The 13,556-nt window shown below is 47.5% G+C and overlaps 1 protein-coding gene across 1 annotated transcript in view; it reads left to right on the top strand.

Annotated features, from left to right (window-relative positions):
* The first annotated feature begins 12,600 nt into the window (after positions 1–12,600).
* The window catches only part of LOC119436065 (Y+L amino acid transporter 2-like), a 55,196-nt gene continuing 54,240 nt past the window's right edge, over positions 12,601–13,556 (top strand). The window contains exon 1 of the mRNA XM_037702807.2: positions 12,601–13,359. Coding sequence (XP_037558735.1) covers positions 12,858–13,359 — 502 coding nt within the window. The 5' untranslated portion in view covers positions 12,601–12,857. The remainder of the gene's footprint in view (positions 13,360–13,556) is intronic.

The following is a 13,556-nucleotide window of genomic DNA, read 5'->3' on the forward strand; positions in this document are numbered from 1 at the left end:
AGGCGGAAAAAAAAAAAAAGAACTACGTGAGATATATGGCGTAAAAAACAATTTATTAGGTGGTTTCTGAACGTGCTCTACAACTTTGCGTATCACACTTGTGGTCTTAAGTCATTAATTAAAAACGTTGCGTAATTAAACGTAAATAAATAATTAGTTATGGCGAAAAAAAAAAAAAAGCTCGAGTGACTCTATAGGCTATTGCCAACACTATACGTTCGGTTCAATTCGCGTCCGCAGTGCCTTTCATTTTTGAAGTTTTGGCTCAAGTTACGTGGGGCAACCTGCATATTTTACAAACCGTAGTATTGAGCGAGCTGTTTTGAGGTACGCTTCAAATTTGACGTATCCGGCATCGGCCGTGGGTTCTGCTTTCAACAGGCTGCGCTGGTCTTCCGTCCTTGCGTTTACCTTGTCTCGATTACCCACCAAGCGCTTTCTGTGGAACAGGCATGTAGCATCCTGCTCCCTAGGATACAAACTACGTATTCTCCCACGACCGCTTTTGAGACGCGCTGCCTGCGCTTTCGAGGTTACCTTCCGCCTTTGTTCATGACGTTCGCTGCGCTTTCGATTGCAGTCACAGTGCGGAGGTGCAAAAGGCACCAGAAGCTTGGCTATGGACCTCGGAGCGTTCGTTTTATCCGAACGAAGCGCAGCATGTCCACCTCGGTCCTGCCTTGCCCCCTTTAGCCTGCTTTGTTTTGTTACACGTGCGTCGGACAACTTGACATTTGGCCGGCGCCACCGACGCGCAGCTGTTCGTTCTTGTTGGCATCGTTCCGCGCTGCTTCGTATTGCTGTTCTTATCGTGCGTAGCCATAAGAATGCCGTCTCGCCAGGCAGACATTTATCGCGCTGTTAAGACGCGCAGGCCTGTTTATCTCTTGCATCTGGGGAGGGGCGACAAAGGGTCCACAATACATGCAATGTTTTACAACTAACGCGTAACAAATTTATGGGGGGAAAAAATGTCACAGTTTCGCCCTAAGGGCGAATCAATGAATGCGATAGCAACACAGCAATGTCATACGAAGTAAGGTGAGCGGCCTTTGGTAGCAATATGAATTGTAGTAAACATGAGCTGATTAAGTAAGCAGGTGTGCTGCGGCGTAAGTAGACCGACATGAAGAGAGACTCGATGACCACGAGAAGGCGCGTGTGAAACGGTGGTGTTGATGAGAAGCGCTTACCGTGGGCAGCGCGTGCGAAGGGACACACCTGTAGTGCTGCACTGCCGATCTGGGCAGCATTGCATGTGTAGCGTGCGTTGGAAAATGTGGCCCGACTATTACTAACTGAATGAACAAGCGTGGTGTGAGCGCGCACAAACAAACATGAATAGATCACACTGAATGACTGCAGCCAACGACTGTCAAAACGCTGGCAGCGGGCGAAGGTACGTGCGGCCTATCGCTTCAACGGAAACTGAGCGGCGAATGCACGGCGCATAAAGGTCAGAGCCGTGTGGAGATAAGCGACGGTGCGAGCGAGCGACGAGCGCGGTTGCTGGCAGAGTAGAAGTGCGCCCCCCCCCCCCCTCCCGCTCCCTCCGGCGCTGGCTTCCCGCTTCCTTGCGTGCGCGTGGGAGAGATAAGAGACTGTGCGGACGAGCGACGAGCGCGGTTGTTGGCAGAGAAGTGCCCCCCCCCCCCCTGCTCCCTCCGGCGCTGGCTTTCCGCTTCCTTGCTTGCGCGTGGGAGATTGAGTGCGTTCGCTCTCCGTGATAGCGCGCGTCCCCGCACGCTTCCGCTGGGGCATACGGCGCGCGGCGAAGATTTTATCTATACGGAACCTCACGGCGACGGCGACGCCGACGGCAGAAATCCGGTTGAAGTGTCCATATAATTGCTATCGCAATAAAAAAAAAGATAAGCGTTCTACCAGGGCCCAATCAGTTGTATGTCGTTAGCAGCATTTTTTGTGTCCTTCGTAATTTACTGATTCAGGGTAATTAGCTAACTTGCAATTACCATTACGATCGATATGCCAGGAGGAGGTGCGTAGCTTGCTGTTAGTAGCAGTTTAACGGTCACACCAAGTTAAGCGCACTGTCAAATCGATGCAATCACGTGGTTAGAGGCATGGAGCGCGTTTAGTTCGCAGCGTGTAGCGTGTTTGAGAGAAGCGCCGCTGTTGTGCGTAAACAGGAAGCGTTTTGGAAATTTCGTGAACATTTTTTTTAAAGCGGTAAATAAAAGAGCTACGCTAAAGATACCGCGCTGCAAGCAACTCACGCTGATGTTTTCGAATGCGCCCTAAACACCCCTTATTCACCAAATGGTAGCTTATTTATTTCAAGGAGTGTTCGATTAGTGATATTTCCGAATATAATCATATTCGAAAAAAACGAGAGAAAAAAAAATAACGACCTCCGAATATCGAACGCATATCGAATATTTTCACGTCTAAACCAAGTGCAATCTAGAGATTGTGCGGAGTCCGTCTAATAAAAAAACAAACAAAAAACAGGCGTAGTCGGTTATTAATTATTTAATCAATTAATTAAATAATTATTTTGTTACGTGAATGTAATGCCGTTGGACGCCCAGTCATTTAAGTAACTTGTAAGTGAGAAACAACTACTTTCAGTTATCTTGGGCAAAGAGACAACGACAGTAATGAAACAAGGGAAGAGCAGATCACCACATGCACGTAGATTGTTGTGTTCGTTGAGAAGCGGGATACGACCACAGCACCTGGCATCATTTTAGAGGTGCGCAAACGCGGTGAGGCTGGCCAAATAATTAACTGCATCTCCTGAATGGACACCACATATCCGCATATAGGCTGCCTAAAAGTGAGCCGATAATTTAGAAAAACTGCATATTATTTAGCAGAAGTTATCTGTCCCGCACGTTCGCTCAGAAACTGATGGTTTCTGCACTACACCGGTGGCTTTTCTGCAGCGAAGTCATTCGGAGCAGTCACCGCTTGCATCGGTTTCTGTCCCTCGATACTTCGGAGTGTTGCTCGGAGTCTCGAGTATTCGAATAGAGACGAGTATTCGACAATTTTCTAATAGTGGATTCTCGATTTGAGTACGATTCCAATTGCAAGGACCGTTAGATTCGTAATCGACGTTTCGAATATTCGCACACTCCTATTTATTAGGAAGTTATTAATTAATCACTTCCAATTACTTAAGTAGGGCAACGGAAAACTGGGGTCTTATATTCTCGGTCCATCACTTTCACGGATGCGGTCTGTCTCGCGAGATTTCGCGTGACTCGGCGCCGGAGACGTCGGCGTCTACGAGCAACAGCGTTCCTGGCACTGTGCACAGTTCCAAGACAGCATGCTTGGAACTGTGCAAGGAACGCCGGAACTCCCGCAGACGCCGAAGCATCTGGTGCCGGGTCATGCGAAATCTCGCGAAATATATCGTATATATCCCCGAAAGTGATCGGCCGAGAATACCGCTCCTAAGGACGCTTCTTCATGTGGCTCCTAGCAACACACAGTTGGTTTCATCCGCGCGGAATGCTCTGCTTTCTTTAAAGACTTCGTTCGTGATCTAGGTGGGACAGCCTGTGTACACGCGCGTAGGTTCCATCGCGGAATGTGATTGACAAGGCGCGTATAACTCATGAGTAGAGGCCGGCACCTGTTGGTAGTAGATCGGACGCGCACCAATCGGGATAGCGAACATGCTATTAATGACGGAGGTCGGCCCATGACGTAGAGTTATTACGAACCAAGAGTTTTGTTAATTTGGTGCAGATACATCTGGGAATTTTCACGGGGTTTTGGAGGAGAGCCATGGAAATTAGGCTGATACACTGCGCGATTGTGAAAGACTGCCTTTGGGAAGCAGTAAGCAGGGGCACTTTTGTCGGCACGAAAACTTGCTTAACTGTAGGAAATCATTATTGGGACCAGATGCGAAGGGAATATAAACGTTCTGTCGTGGTTTTAGGCCTCTAACGATGGCGAGACGACAGACATGGCTATTCGAGTACTACTGACTTGATTTCTTGACGCTCAAAGACATTTATAGCGCTCAGCAATGTTGTGAAAGCCTCGTGTGAGCCTTCGTGTATATGCAATGCAGTAATTCGCTTTAGGGCTTGCGATTCTGGTCGAACGTCTTGAGAATCGGAGCTGTGCGTCCTCCTCGAAGAGTAAGCGGGTGCTGATACGTCTAAACTGCCAGTACAGAATGAAACGGGAAGAAAGCAGTGATAGCCAACGCTCGTACGACGGCCATCGACTAGCGATGACATTTGCGTCGCGGGTTGGGTGACTGAACAGGTCGGATCGCGCGTCGCTCTGGCATTTCACAGATATGATCTGCTGTCGCGAAATTGTCATGCGTATAATCATAGTAGAAAGGGATTAGCTGCATGCGAATTCTCTACCACTGTTTTCTTTTTTTTTTTCTTTTGCCATCTCTGCAGTAGCTTTCAACCACGTAAAGCTGTCGAGCAATTGTGGTACTCGGCTTTTTCTGAGAGAATTAGGTGCATTAGTGATGAGACGAATGACTCTTGAATTCGAGAAATCGTTGCGACCTGTGACGGGCGGGGAGGGGCGAAGATGCTTACCAGAACGAATTAGCCCATTAGTGATTCTATAGAAAATCTGTTACAGTACAAACACACCCGACGAAAGTTGTTTTATCGTCATTTCTGTTCGCACTGTCAAAACGCCAAAGCTAGAATGACGTTGTGGAAATTAACGTGTATTTGATTAATGTGAAACTCTTTAGAAAAGATAGCTGTTGCCTACGATCATCTTCGGTGTGCGATTTATGAACTATAAACGCTTCATTGTATGTGTGTACATGCGTACTGAGAACCTCTCTCCATCTTCTCATCTTTCACTACCCTTCCCCAGTGCAGGGTAGACAACCGGGCTCAGCCTGGTTAACCTCCCTACAATTACCTTATTACTTATCTCTCTTTCTCTCTCGTTTTCTTATTATTATTTGTCGTTGAAAGGCAGTCTTTTGGGGAACTGCTTTTCAAGACCAGTGGTTCAAGTGGGTGCCTTGCGTCAAGGTTACGAAGCCCGATGCTTAATCGGGCTTCTGTGTGAGGTCCTTTGTTGAAAGCGGGCGTCGTAGGACCGCTTTTGTAAAGGGCGAAATAAACCCTAAAGGGCGAAATAAACCCACTGGACGAGCTTAAACGCTGGCGTCCTTCGGCGCGAGCTCGTGGTCCGACGCGCCGGAAAGATACCGCGTTGCGGAATACGCCGGCTTTGTGTTGACGGCAGCCCGTTCGCTAGCAGCAAAATGTACGTGCGCGGCAATATTATCGCAGCCTCCTCTTTCCTGGAGTAGGGAGGTCGTGTAAAATAACTTATCGCTCGTGTGCTTCCGGCCTGCTTTAAGAGGCACTAAAGAGCACCACTAAATCAGTTTATAGCGGTGAAGCATTCTTTCGAGCCCTCATTTTGAAAAGGGACAACCTTCCTTCTTTTTTTTTTTTTTTTTAATTTCGTGCCTAAACAGCATGCAGTGCAGCTACGCTAGAGTAACGTCAAAGGTATCCAAGTATTGTCGCCTTTTTCGGCCGCCTTTTGTACAGAAAAAGTTCTCGGACATTTGCTAGTTCGATCCTTTGGCTCGTTTAGAATGCAATGGAGTCATTGCTTATCGATAAACTAATAACTAGTCTAACGCAATCGCTGTCAAAATTCACGACGTCACGTCATGCAAGCTAGGGCGGGAATCGCAAGGAATCTCGTCTCGCCACCCGTTTTTCCTGCTTGCGTATATTATGGCTTATTAAGTTATTAGCCTTCACGTTCACCTTAAATGAAACAGTGCAATTGAGGAGACCTTGGATGGTCAACACTTGAAGCACAACAAGCAAGCTTCAGCGAAGTATGAAGGACGGCTCAGGCAAGTGGAAATTCAGCGATGGACGCCTATAGTTTTCAGGTATATATGTATACCTGTATCGGTTCAGTGTTGGTTACTGGGTGGCTTGCAAGTAAATACGGGTGTCAAAGGAGGAGCACGAAATGTGTAAGTTACTTTGAGACAGAAAGTAAAAGAGATTACGAGGCGATTTACTGGAGGACTAAAGAAGGCTAGATAAAGAGATATTTACAGCCGGTGTCAAAAGTTCACGGGGCGTAGATTTCGAGAAAACGTTTAACCTCCGAAAGTTTGTGCCCGCACCCAGTAAAACCTTGCAATACTGCGTTGTTTGCTTACAGACTGGAAATCCGAATGCCATGCTACGTTGCGCAGCCTTTGGAAATATTGACCTTGCAATACTACGTTGTTTGCTTACAGACTGGAAATCCGAATGCCATGCTACGTTGCGCAGCCTTTGGAAATATTGACCTTGCAATACTACGTTGTTTTCTTACAGACTGGAAATCCGAATGCCATGCTACGTTGCGCAGCCTGTGGAAATATTGACGTTTTCTCCAAATTATGTGTCCCGTAATATTTTAACGCCGATAAGGCAGGACGGCTAGAGAGGTCATTAAGAAATAAACTTTTTTTTTTTTTTTTGACAACTCAAATAGGCGCGCTTTACTTTTTACAGCTGAGGCAGGGTGCTTGAGAACAAAATTCTGCAAGCAAACGTCAATGACTGAAGCTATTGTAATAAATTCTAAATAATTATCGTAAGTCCCAGATTGACGAGGCAATCACAGATACCCTACAGAAGTATTGCAATTTAAAAGCCGCGACTGGGAGGTTAGCATGCAAATGTTTAAATAAGCAAGATGAAACTGGATGATTGGTGGAGAAGGTTGGTAGAAATCAGAGTACATCTGTGAAAGCATGAAGGAAACTTAGGTTACGTAAATTTCTTTTTACACCGAGGTGACACCTCCTGTCACCATCTTGATATGGAGGGGCTGCCTGAAGATATATATCTAATTAACTTTTAGCTACTTTCAGGTGCATGCCAACTCTCCTTTTCCTGAATCTTCCCTCACTTCGCGGATTTCTGCAGGACTCCCATTTGACGAACGGAATAGCAAAAGGCTCTTCGCTCAGCATATAGAATTAGTGGTGCCACGTGAGGCTACTGATCTTGAGCTTGTAGGTTTCTGGATAGTAGTCTTTTCTAATCTGACGGGAGAAAGAAACCGGCTGTTCACTTTATGTGCTGCTTTTAACTGCATCTCTCATTTTCGCTGCGTCGAGTCAACGCCGTCGTCTGGTTTTCTTCGCGATACGAGTTAGTCTGTGCAGTACGTCACAGGAACTTCCGGATATATCGAGCGCGGCGGCTGGAAGTTTACGTCAGGAAATCAAATCAATTTAAATGGTTTAACGTCCCAAAGCAACTAACCGGTTATGAGGGACGCCGTAGTAGGGAGCTTCGAATTAATTTTTACTACCTGAGGTTCTCTTTAACGTGCACCTAAATATAAGTACAAGAACGTTCTTGCATTTCGCCCCCATCAGAATGCGCATTTGTCGAGAATCAGAAGTGACGATTTGCATTCCGCCGACCGCATGTGTGTGTTCTACGTACTCTTATCTGCTGATTTCACTTTTGACATCATCCCTTTCTATCGAACCAAGGAAAGGCCACTTGCACGAGGCATACTGTCTCTGGCATGAAAAATTTTTCTGGTAGGTAAATTTACACAGAGGTAAAATGCTTGGTGCAAGCGGCCGAAGGAGTCACGCCAATGCAGCAAGACTGGATCAACAAGGGCGGTGGAACGGCTTGAACGGTCACCTTGTGCGCCGTGCATATGTATACTTAGGGCCTTCGAAAGTTACGTCAGTAGCCGTCAGCAGTGCTGCAAACGGCGGCAAATGTACTGAAGTCGGCGCTGACGTAAGTTAGAATTGGTTAACCTTGAAAGCATGTGTCAATAATCGATGCACCGATGCTAATGCGTGGCACCTGATTCTGTTCCCCTGCAGCGCTGGCTCTTGAGATTCCGGTGCACATTGAAGAATTCGAGGTGGTCAAAATTTGGCACCCTTATCTCATATACTCTATAGCGTTGCTTTTGAATATAAAACTGAATCAATCATAATATCCAACGGACGGACGGATATTATGAGCATCCCATTTGATACGTATAGTGATGGCTGATGCCACAAAGCTCGCTATATTTACCTTCTGCGCTCATTATCAGCCCTAAGACCCATTGTTCGTATTAACAAACAGTCGTACCTTATTTAAATTTATTACTTTAAAAACTGACGTGTTTTCAATATGTGTGTTCCCTACCTTTACGCCACCAATACTCCAGCCGTATTTTACTACTGTACTCTCCACCGCAGTTTCATTAAGTTTTCCTCTATTATATCATTAAAGCCCAATACATCGGGCAGGGTAACTATGTTTTCATTTACATCTTTAATGATACTGCGACATGCTAACAAAATATGCCCTGTGGTTTCTGCGCTATTTTCACATGCTACACAGTATAGTCGTCGTCGGCAAATTTTCTTCTTTAACACAAGCACACGGGCGTGAAGGAGGACAGCGTCATGTGCCTCATACACCCCTTCGCAATCATTCACATTACTTATGTGGCTGCCTTCCACAACTGGAGTGTCACCGAAAGGGAGAAACTCAACACCCTTATACGCAACTTACAAGATCGCCCTTGGTCTACTGGAGTCCAAGAGCACTTCTCATCTGCTACAGCTGGGGGTATACAACATGCTTGAGGAAATCGTGGATACGCAAAGAGCATCGCAACTCGAACGCATGTCCCTGACAGCCATGGGTCGGTACATCCTGTAGAAACTCGGCTTCAATTACCATGTCCAACACGGTCAGAAACAGGCCATTCCACCTGACATCAGCGACACGCTGATTGTCGCCCCTATCCCTCGAATCATGCACCCCCAACATAACGGGGGCCGACGCCAGGCCCGTGCCAAGGCACTGCTGCGCTCCTTTGGTGGGAAGACGACTACGCGCTTCGTAGACGCGGAAGAGTAGACACAAGAACACCGGTTCACGGCGGTAGTCGTAGACGTTAACTCCCGGCTTATGCACGCGTTTAGTGTCAGCACGGAATACCCAGAAACAGCGGAAGAGGTTGCGATTGCGCTTGCACTTACCGACCCCTTCTGCGAGGTAGTTCTTAGCGACTCACAATCTGCAGTTCGTATCTAGCTACGCGCGGGGGTGCATTTCCTCCGAAGCTCTTCAGATCCCAAGCAAAGCTAGTCGACTAGCTATCGAAGTGATGTGGTTCCCAGCGCACGTCGCCACCCCCACCGACGAGGGCCCCCCTAACTTGAATGAGGTGGCACACCGCTCTGCGCGAGAACTGACCCGCCGCGCAGAGTCTGAGACACCCTCTTCGAGTTCGGAACTCCTGGTGCGAAACACGCGAGAACGCTTAGTCAGATATAGCGATATCAGCACTAGAAATACCAGTTAGGCAGGAGGATATTGCCCCCACCTCACCCCAAACTGAAACGTCGCCAGGCAGTCGTCTGGCGACAACTGCAGACACACACCTTCCCCAGTCCGGTGCGATTGCGGCACATTTTCCTCGCGCAATACACGAGTGTTCTTTGCAAGTCATGTCAGGCAACTAGAGCGACACTCTCCCACATGTGGGAGTGTCCTGTTATAGCAGCGAAAATGGCAGTAGCTCCGGAGGCTCTTGCGTCGAAATGGGCCGCCGCTCTGCGCAGCTCCAACCTCAAGACATAAGAGTGGGCAGTCCAGCGGGCCCGGGAGGCGGCGAGGAGGCAAGGCCTCGAAGTCCCCTCATGGGAGACCTGAGCCCGGCTCATTAAACGGACGACGTCCATCCGTCCGTCCGTCCGTCCGTCCGTCCGTCCGTCCGTCCGTCCGTCCGTCCGTCCGTCCGTCCGTCCATCCATCCATCCATCCATCCATCCATCCATCCATCCATCCATCCATCCATCCATCCATCCATCCATCCATCCATCCATCCATCCATCCATCCATCCATCCATCCATCCATCGTGTTCTCAAACATTCTGATCTTGCTTAGAACAGTATAGTGCACGGCCCTTTGATTTATTGTAAAACTTTGCTATTTTGACTTCATTCTTTGCTGTTTGGTATACTTCCATCGCTGATTTCTCCATCGCACCTATCTAGTATGTTGTTTCTGCATCTCCAAAATTACGTTTAACCCCCTTTGTAACTGTACGCCGTTAACGTAATGTTTAGTGGTCCGGTCCATAGTCCTTTTTCTCCACTGTGAGTGGACGTTTTTCCTATTTAAGTACCAAAATACATTAGCCACCCCATCTATTTTCCTTAAAATTTCTTCCAAGAACTTCCAGCCCATGCTTCTCTGTACTGCCGCATTTGTAGTCTTTACGTGCATGGGCACCTAAAGCTAGCCTTTCAAACAGCCCTTTGGTTAGTCTCTAGTCCTGTTTTCACTTTGTATGTTAAACATACCACCAAGTTTCCATATGTAAGTCCAGGAAAACATGACCAGGGGCGTAGTCATAGAAGGGCGGGGGGGCACCGGAAGACAGTGCGCTATCGTGGCGAAATAATTTAAGCGTAATCAACGGCAACTGCAATGTCTACTTTTAAATTTGTTCAAATAAATGCGCAGGTCATCGTACATAGGCGCATGACTAAGCGCTTCTTCTATAGCTGTATGTTATACATTGCATGGGATCGGGTCATAACCAACCCGGACATGGCGACATTTATAGAAGCACGTTCCTCTATGAACGCTGTGAGCCGGCACTCTGTTCCGTCAGGAGTCTTGGGCCGGTATTTTGTAGCGTTCTGTTATGCTTTATTCTATACTAGTCTTATCATCCACCGCTCACAGCCGGATGATCCCGTTGATAACTTGAGCGGACCGTCGCTCTGACCACTGACCAAGCGCGAAAAGCGCGAAAAGGCATTAGCATCGGAAAGGCATCGTTACAAAATACCGGCCTTGGGCGGGTATTTTGTAGCGATGCCTTTAAAGTAATAATGCCTTTTCGCGCTTATCGCGCTATGTCAGTGGTCAGAGCGACGGCCCGCTCGCGTTATCAACGTTGATATCGTGAGCGGACCGTCGCTCTGACCACTGACAAAGCGCGATAAGCGCGAAAAGGCATTATGACTTTAAAAGGCATCGCTACAAAATACCGGCCTTGGTGTCCGTATTCTTCGGAATTCAAACTTAGTGGGTTGGCAGCGTCTTCCGCTGTTGACCTTGTGCGACGCTCTTTGACCTCGTATATTTTACGCGCTGAAAGTGAGTAGAAGAAGAGCATATGACCGGATGATAATTCCGCGCTCGGTAAGAACAGTAAAAAAAAAAAAAAAAAAAAAAAAAAAAATAATGCTGCACATCAGTCTCTGTGGGGAAGTAACTTACCGTTACCGTGTTCGAGCTTTATTGACTAACTTCTCTATTGTTAACTGGAGCAGCAATGCATTTCACAGCAGATTCTGAGTTCGTACTTCTCGAAAGGGGTGCTATAGCACAGAGTTTCTAGCAAAATGCTATGCTCTGAGTTAATTCTGCAATTACTAGTGCCCACTAACGACATTATGTAAAAAGTACTGAAATGTCATTATCACTTAAACGAAATTTCAGTACTTCAATATATATATATATATATATATATATATATATATATATATATATTATCGCGAGTGTATTTAAGCTTTCTAATGTCCTCCCAAGACGATTGGTGGTGTGGGTGCCTGCTTGCGGCGCGTGTGTTTAGGTGGGGCTATTATCGCTGCTCTACTAGCTTGTTGTTCCTGGACATTTTAAGTAAGCCTCCATGATTTATTTATTTATCATTAACACTAGAACGAAATATATTACAGGTGGAGCCTCGTCATTTTGAGGTGTGTCCTAACAGCGGATGACATGACCATGGCTATAGTGAACTATAGCCATGGCCTTATCGCCATGTGGCGCGCCTTCCATCTTGTTTCCATCGGGTCATGGTGGCTAGAGCCACCATAATCAGGTTTCTGGAAATCGTATATCTTTACTGAGCATGGCTTAAGTTTCATTTGCATTTCGAAGGAAATCGAAGCAGCTTCTGTCCTCACGGATACGTTTCCAGTCCATATTCTGTCTTGGTTTGGTGACGTGCTGTGTCATCGACTGCGATAAAATACTGAGTTAGTAGTCTACTACTGAAACGTGGTGTATTCATGTATTTGGCCAATGGTAGGACCCAACAGTACCTGTTGTCTACCCGCCATGGTTGCTCAGTGGCTATGGTGTTGGGCTGCTGAGCACGCGGTCGCGGGATCGAATCCCGGCCACGGCGGCCGCATTTCGATGGGGGCGAAGTGCGAAAACACCCGTGTACTTAAATTTAGGTGCACATTAAAGAACCCCAGGTGGTCCAAATTATTCCGGAGTCCCCCACTACGGCGTGCCTCATAATCAGAAATGGTTTTGGCAAGTAAAACCCCATATTTTTTTTTCTTCTTAGTACCTGTTGCCTGTTGCTGGCAATCGTAACGAAGCGAACGGCTGAAAACGCCAACGCAAGAAAAGAAAAAAAAAAATTAAGAAGAAACCCCTCAGTTGCAAATGCGATCTCGTGATTTCGAAAGTCTGTTGAATAGCGTCGCACAAAAAATATCTTATCGGCACTTACTAGATTTATTGACAATTTTCGGTCGTCACGCTGCAATTTGGGGCTCAGTTTTATGGCTGTTGTCGTTATCGCTTTATCTTTATTGTGCAGGCTCCACCATGAGCGGAAAGGCAGTGGCCAAAGTCAGATGTCGAACCTATCAGTGGCCAGACGGAACTAGTCTTCGACTGTTTATTCCTTGTGAGGAGCGGGTGTATCCTAAGATCGTCGCGATCCGAACATCGTCCAGCGACGCTCGGAGTGATGTGTGTTTAGCCCTATCGTCGCCTTTCGCTGCACTCGCCCTGAGCAGCGCCACTTTCTGCTCAGCAATCGGCTGTCGCGTGCCTGAATAATGGTCCGGAGCGAGCGTCCGAGCGAAACGTCGCCCCTTTTGCCCAAGTCTCCCGGCATTCCAGGCAGTCATGCATCACCAAATGCTGTGCACCTTAAGAAGAAGCTCGGTCTTACCAATGGCGTATCGCTGATCGTTGGCTCGATTGTCGGGGCCGGCATTTTCGTGTCGCCTGCTGGCGTCATCCGTTATGCCGGATCCGTGGGCATGTCCTTGGTCGTGTGGGTACTTTCGGGTGCTGCCTGTTTCATCGGGGCGCTATGTTACACCGAGCTGGGCACCATGATTCCAAAGTCAGGAGGAGACTACGCGTACATCTCGGCTGCATTTGGACCTTTCGCCGCGTTTCTTCAGCTCTGGACGATGCTTGTAATAGTGCAGCCGGCTGGCAACGCTATCGTAGCGCTCACGTTTGCGAACTACGTGCTGCGACCGTTCTACGATGACGTGGAATGCCTCCCGCCTCCCTTGGCTCTCAGGCTCATAGCGGCCATTGTCTTATGTAAGCTCCACATGTTTTAGACCAGCGGCTACGCCGTCAGACGCAGTGTAACTTATTTTTGCAACTCGGTCGCAGAACTGTGGATCTTTCTCAATTTACTCTAGCATGCATAAGTTATTCTGCTCACAGTATGACACGTTGTCTTGTGCTTTGGTCCACCGTGAATCTCGCCGGAAGCTGGTGTATTATCTCTCTCT

Source organism: Dermacentor silvarum, chromosome 1 (genome assembly GCF_013339745.2).
Source record: "Dermacentor silvarum isolate Dsil-2018 chromosome 1, BIME_Dsil_1.4, whole genome shotgun sequence".
NCBI classification, from domain to species: domain Eukaryota; kingdom Metazoa; phylum Arthropoda; class Arachnida; order Ixodida; family Ixodidae; genus Dermacentor; species Dermacentor silvarum.